The following is a 7,500-nucleotide window of genomic DNA, read 5'->3' as shown; positions in this document are numbered from 1 at the left end:
CTCAGATCTACAGCACTGCTCCACTGGTCCCACCATCTCTCAGGGGAAGAGGGAAGTATACAATAAGACTCTTCTGTTCTGGCACCGAGGTGGTGGAATGAACTTCCCCTAGAGGTCCCCTAGATACCTTCAAACGATGGTTGAAGCCCTTCATCTTCATGAACCACTTGAACTAACACTTTCTCCCCTGTTCGCTGTATTTGTGTATTTGTGTGTGTTTGTGTGTGAGTCTGCTTAATGTAGCTATAAAGCTTACTATTAAAACACTTTCTGTGTGTGTGTGTGTGTGTGTGTGTGTGTGTGTGTGTGTGTGTGTGTGTGTGTGTGCAGCGTGTGAGTTGATGAATCAGGGTATCCTGGCACTGGTGTCATCGACAGGCTGTGCTGCAGCTCGTGCTCTACAGTCCCTCACAGACGCCATGCACATCCCTCACCTGTTCGTGCAGCGTGGAGGGGGCGGAGCTCCGCGCACAGAGTGTGTGTTCAACACCAGAGCTGATGCTGAAACCTACACACTCGCTGCCCGGCCGCCTGTACGCATCGAAAGTGTCCTCCTCACACTGCTGTCTGACCTGCACTGGCGCAAATTCATCATCTTCTGCGATGCAGAGTACGGTGAGTGACTTCATCATCATCATCATCATCATCATCATCATAATTTACTTTATCATCATCATCATCATCATCATCATCATCATCATCATCAAGTACCATGAGTTAGCTAATCATCAAGATCATCATCATCATCGTCATCATCATCACCACCACCACCATCATCATCATCATCATCATCATCATCATCATCATCATCGTTTTCATCATCAGGGTCATCATGTGCCATAAGTTGACTAATCATCATCATCATCATCATCATCATCATCATCATCATCATCAAGTGCCATAAATTGACTAATCATCGTTATCATCATCATCATCATCAATATCATCATCATCATCATCATCATCATCATCATCATCATCATCATCAAGTACTGTGAGTTGAGTAATCATCATCATCATCAAGTGCCATAAGTTGACTCATCATCATCATCATCATCATCATCATCATCATCATCAAGTGCTGTAAGTTGACTCATCATCGTTATCATCATCATCATCATCATCATCATCATCATCATCAAGTGCCATAAATTGACTAATCGTCGTTATCATCATCATCGTTATCATCATCATCATCATCAATATAATCATCATCATCATCATCAAGTACTGTGAGTTGAGTAATCATCATCATCATCATCATCAAGTGCCATAAGTTGACCCATCATCATCATCATCATCATCATCATCATCATCATCAAGTGCTGTAAGTTGACTCATCATCGTTATCATCATCATCATCATCATCATCATCATCATCATCATCATCATCATCATCGTTGTCATCAAGTGCCATAAGTTGACTAATCATCACCATCATCATTATCATCATCATCGTTATCATCATCATCATCATCATCATCATCATCATCATCATCAAGTACTGTGAGACTGTGAGTTGAGTAATCATCATCATCATCATCATCATCATCATCATCATCTTCTATCTTCATGTCTTCTATTTGATCTACACTGTAACTTTTAATGTAATAACTGAACACGACTCGACGCCATTCTGATGATGTAACTTCTTTATGTGTGTAAATAATTTGACGAACTTTACTGCTGTCACACACTGCAGTGTTATTACAGTTCCAGGCTGTAACACGGCAGAAAGTAGAAAATGTTGAAGAGAGTGAACGCTTATGCAAGCCAGCATGAATGTTTAAGTGTGTGTGTGTGTGTGTGTGTGTGTGTGTGTGTGTGTGTGTGTGTGTGTCTTAGATGTGTTAGTAAATGCGAAGCAGCACACAAGTTTAAACAGACGATGGAGTGCCTATCACCCGCTTCTTCACTAATGTGTTTAGAAACGTGCTTCACTTTCGAGTGTGTGATGATCAGTAACAGTCGCAGCCTCGCGTTTAAGACGACTAAAAACATTTCAAAATCGGCCTCGACACTCCCAAAGAAGCGAGCGTACACTTCAGTCTCTCGCGCAAACACACCCACGTGCTGTCAGGATGGATATAAACACAGAAGGAGCCACCGCTGCTCTGTCCGTCATCACCGATTTGATGAGAAACTCCCAGCATGCCGTTGTGCGGTTTTACCTCCTCATCTCCGAGGCTGAACGTTCTCCCAGTCTCACGTCGTCTCTCGGACCGTATCGGAGTGCCGCAGGAGGAAATAAGAGCTCCCGAGAGAAAGATTTATGTCGCCATTGAAACTAGAGACTCGGCCGTTAATTTCCTTCGCCAAATTTACGGCATTGTTGTGGAAATCTGGTCTCATATACAGAATCTGTTCCCAACGCCAAACACCCTAAAGGCTTCGTCATCACTGGTGACGTCGTATACACAAATACGAGGAAAGAAATAAACATCATTATGTTTTTATTACTGTTGGGCCACTTCATCATGTTTTTACACTGTGAGTTTGGAGATTCATCCTCACGACAACACGTCGGTTCTATTTTCACTTCGGAATTCCGATATTACCCACGATGCCGTTTGCCTACCTGCTGCGAGTGATGTGCTTAAACTCGACACGTCGACTTCCAGATCTTCGTATTTCTGTGCTAAGAGATTCTAAGCTTAAAAATGATGACGAGAAGCCTTTCGTTTTTTTGTAGCCTAGTATGTCACCTCTTAAGCTAACGGACGAACCTTAACGGCGTAGCCTTGTGACCTCTGTGTGGGACTTGACAGAGAATGATAGCTGGTTAAACAGAACTATCCCGAGCTTCCTGTTCTTGCTTCAGAGATATTACAAGCTCTTGGAATAAGGAAACATCTCCAGAAATATTGACCTGGGATTCCTTCGGGTCTCTGAGATACTCTGCCATCCTGCCAAAGGGATTGGATGAGTTTATTGTTATCAGCATAACAAAGGGGGCACGGTGGCTTAGCGGTTAGCACGTTCGCCTCACACCTCTGGGGTCAGGGGTTCGATTCCCGCCTCCGCCTTGTGTGTGTGGAGTTTGCATGTTCTCCCCGTGCCTCGGGGGTTTCCTCCGGGTACTCCGGTTTCCTCCCCGGTCCAAAGACATGCATGGTAGGTTGATTGGCATCTCTGGGAAATTGTCCGTAGTGTGTGTGTGTGTGTGTGTGAGTGAGAGTGTGTGTGTGTGCCATGCGATGGGTTGGCACTCCGTCCAGGGTGTATCCTGCCTCGATGCCCGTTGATGCCTGAAATAGGCACAGACTCCCCATGACCCGAGAAGTTCGGATAAGGGGTAGAAGATGAATGAATGAATGAATGAATGAATGGATGGATGAATGTTGAGAGAACTATTATACCTGCTGTATCATGAATGACAATTCATCCAAAAGAACATTAAATGTAACTATAAAGACACAACGTATGGACTGTATGATACGGTATAAAAGGAATAAAACGCTGCTTTCGTCAAGTCCAGGATGATCCTCTGGTCATATCGTCCGCTTTAAGTGCGTTTGTTCTACGTTTTTTAACAACACGATGGTAGAAAGATGGGAAAGTTGATTATAAAAGGTCTTAAAGAAATTGTGACCTCATAGGATGGAAAAAAAGCAATCCGGCAATCCGGAGGGGGGTCGGATTAGTTCCTAACAGATGTGTGTTCAGTGTGTGTGATGAGCACAGTGTTCTCAGTGTGTGTGTGTGTGTGTGTGTGTGTGTGTGTGTGTGTGTGTGTTCTCTGAGATGTATGCTGCATGCTCTGCTGCATGTCAGGGGAGGGTGAGATGAGAGCAGCAGCTTTTAGTCTGCTCTGGTCCCTCGGCTCTCACTTCACGCATAACGACCTCGCTGTAACCCCCGTGTCTGTGTGTGTGTGTGTGTGTGTTCACAAAGCGTTACACTCTTATGGCCTTGCGGCTCCACAGCACAGACCTCCTGGTGATGCTGCAAACGTGCAGCCTGTATGGCAGCAATAACCCCAAGATTGAAATGCCCCGCTGATATGAGCACGTCTACAGCTTTTTCTGGGACCGGTGACCTTTTCTAGTGCGACAGTTTCAGAGTTTCAGAGGAAATATATTAAGCAGTCGAATTAATGAATACATTCAGGTGCTAAAAAAGCAGTACTAAGAGTAGTAGAAAGCGACACTCGAGTAAAAGTACAGTACGAGTATCATACTAGAAAAAGTCTTCGGTAGAAGCGAAAGTCACCTTTTAGAATATTACTCAAGTAAAAGTCTTAAAGTATCTGATATTTAATGTACTTAAGTATTTGAAGTAAAAGTAAAAAGTAAAATCTCAGTGATTTTCCGTAGGTATAAGATCAGCGGCGGTTCTAGGGTTTCATCTGTAGGGGTTTTATCCCTCAGTGAGGATTTAAAACAAGAAGAGTTTGATATTATATATTATATGACTACATAGTAAGCCAAAAGTTATGGTGTTATTTAAAATGGCAAAAAAGGACACCAAAATTTTATGCATGATGTAATGATTCAATTCAATTCAATTCCATTCAAGTTTATTTGTATAGCACTTTTTACGATAGACGTCGTCTCAAAGCGGCTTTACAGGACATAAACATAGAGCAGAACATTAAACATAATTAATGATGAAGAAAATAACAATTAAAAAAAGTAAAAGAATTGACATAATAAAAAATTCAAGATTTTTATTAGATATATATAAATAGTTCACAATGTGTATGTATTTCTCCCCCTATGAGCAAGTCTTGAGGTGACTCAGGCAGCAGTGGTGAGGAAAAACTCCCTTAAATTGGTAAAGGATCGGTAATGATGCCGGTCTCGAATCAGATCAGTTCGTGTGTGTGTGTATTCTCTACAAACAGTGTGTCCGATCAGAATGACGTCATTAATAAACACATATTCACAAGACAAAGACCAGATCAATAAATGTTATTTTTATTTAGTATTGAATGGATTGTTTGCATTAATATGTTGTTTGTGCTACAACTCTGGTCATAAGAACAGTGACATTTCACTGCTTTTGGTTGCCGTCTTTGCGGCTTTCCGCCGATTAACGTTATAGATAAACGCCTCCAGCTCTGACTGCGCGTGCACGCTGCGCGTACCTGTGCTTCTCCGTATCGCGCGCGGACGTGCGTAATGTACAGTAATCTAGGAGCAGTGCAAGGGTAGGGATGGTAGGGACATGTCCCTACTGATATCCAGGGAACACTCAATTGTCCCTAGCAATAATTCGACCAGGCCTATATATATATATATATATATATATATATATATATATATATATATATATATATATATATATATATATATATATATATATATATATTTATACATAACCACTGATATCCGTCTGTGTCTTGTGCTTTTTTACTTATTTCATTAAACATTTATCCAGGAATCATTAAATAAGATTAAAATATTTTACTACGGTGTTCTGGAAAAATAGCGCAACTAGTGGAACACAAACGGTTAACAGATTTACCCCCTGCAATGAATCCCGCCTCTGTAACTCACCTCTCTAAAATGATTGGCCTTCGCCGTTTTTGAGTCCCGCCTCTCTAACCCACGTCGCTGTTTGATTGGCTGTGTCTTTTTCGCTAATGTGTTGAGGTCGGAGGCTGCGGCTATATTCCGTTGTATGAAGCAATATGCAACGTGGTTATGTAGGTTACCGGTATGTGAGGAAGAAAGTATTCTTATAACAACAGTTTTATGCACAAAATACGGGGAATGTTGTCCCCACCAATGTCAAATAAACTATGTCCCCACCAATGTCAAATAAACTATGTCCCCACCAATGTCAAAATCAAACTTTCGCCATTGGAGCAGTGACTCGCCAAACCTCCCTTATTACAGTCACACACTGATTTTTATTTATTTATTTAATTTTTTGTAGTAACGAGTAACGAAGACGAATGTTCTTAGTGGGAATATAACGGAGTAAAAGTTTACATTTTATCTCGGAAATGTAGTGGAGTAAAAGTGAAAGTTGACATCAATTTAAATAGCGAAGTAAAGTGACGTAATACGTGACATTTCTACTTAAGTTCGGTAGCGATGTGTTTTTACTCCGTTACATTACGACACTGCTAAAAAAGTTAAACCCATGGAGTATATTTGTAATAAGTCTGTCTGTGTTTCTGTCTGCTGTCTTGCCCTGCTGTTAATTGTTAGCCCCGCCCACTCATTTGTTACCATGGACACTAATTGCACTCAATCTCTTCCCCAGCTGTTTTGTCTTTGTCTCTGATTGTCTCCGCTTTGTGATTGGTTCCTGTTTACTACATCTACTCTGTTTTGTTCACTTCCCTGGGGTTAGTCGTTGTTGGTACGTGGTTGTGTCCGTGTCCGTGTCCGTGTCCGTGTCCGTGTCCGTGTCCGTGGTTGTGGTCCTGTTTCCTGTTTCGTTCCTTGTGTTTCCTGCCTGTTCATTTGTGTTTTGGATTAAAACTTTAAACTGCATTTGGATCCTCACTCGCCTTTGACAATATTATTACCCTTCACCTATTCCTGCCTCTATCATTATCAGGAGCCCAGAACTACAGTCCACACTTACCGATCTGTTGTGTAGTCTGTAACGATCTCCAGTCACTAATCTATCTGTCAGGACTCAGCCCGGACTTTGTCCACATGCTTTTGTTTGTTTTGTCTCACGTGTTCGCCCCGCCCTTGTCTCTTCCTCCCCGCCTCTACACACCTGTTCCTTATGTGCCTAATCGTGATTAGTATTTAGTCGATCGGCAGTGCGGAATCCTCTGCTCTTGTTGTCGCGCTGTTGTCTTGTCTTTAGTCTTTGTCCATGTTTCGTTTTTTTAAATTTTTTTTTTATATCTAGTAAACCTGTTTATTTTACACTAACGTGCATTTGGGTCTATTTTATATCCCCGCGATGCCGACACTATTTCTGTTTCTGGTTGCTAACCTGTCTCCAGGTTCTAACCTGTCTCTGGTCACTAATCCTTTCTTCTGCCCTGGTTCTTACCCATCTCTCAACTTGAACCAGTCTCCACAGAGAGACTGATCTTTGAAGAAGAAGAAGAAGACTTTATTCTTTGGAATTCTTTCTTCATACATTGGGGTCAAGTCGGGGTCAGAGCACAAGGCCGACCGTGATACAGCACCCTGGAGCAGAGAGGGTTAAGGACCTTGCTCAAGAGCCCAACAGTGCCAGCTTTGCACTGTTAATGCAAAGACACTTTTTCCTGTCCTTAATCTCTCATGTCTCTAAACTGTCCCCAGTCTCTATTAGCTCTCTAGTCTCTATTTCTTACTTAGGGCTAAGTCGGGAGCCTAAAGATTATCAGCTAGAGGCTAGAGTGTGTAGAGTTAATGTACAGTTGTTTAAATTAGTTGCTACTCTACTTATTAGCAATCATGTGACAGGTTTGTAGACTTATAGGTTTGTACATTGTACTTAACAAACAACGTGTCATGAAATAACTGTCGTTAATAATAATACAATTAAGACTGGCAGCAATGTAATGGACTAATTAATCCACATAATGAACAAACG

General features: G+C 41.8%; 1 protein-coding gene across 2 annotated transcripts in view; it reads left to right on the top strand.

Annotated features, from left to right (window-relative positions):
- The window catches only part of grid1a (glutamate receptor, ionotropic, delta 1a), a 216,994-nt gene that overhangs the window by 151,184 nt on the left and 58,310 nt on the right, over positions 1 to 7,500 (top strand). For both annotated transcript variants that reach the window (XM_047821840.1, XM_047821839.1), the window contains exon 3: positions 331 to 615. In XM_047821840.1, coding sequence (XP_047677796.1) covers positions 331 to 615 — 285 coding nt within the window. The remainder of the gene's footprint in view (positions 1 to 330; positions 616 to 7,500) is intronic.

Source organism: Tachysurus fulvidraco, chromosome 12 (assembly GCF_022655615.1).
Source record: "Tachysurus fulvidraco isolate hzauxx_2018 chromosome 12, HZAU_PFXX_2.0, whole genome shotgun sequence".
Lineage (NCBI taxonomy): Eukaryota > Metazoa > Chordata > Actinopteri > Siluriformes > Bagridae > Tachysurus > Tachysurus fulvidraco.
The sequence above is the reverse complement of the archived record's forward strand: the minus strand, read 5'-3'. Positions and strand labels throughout refer to the sequence as shown.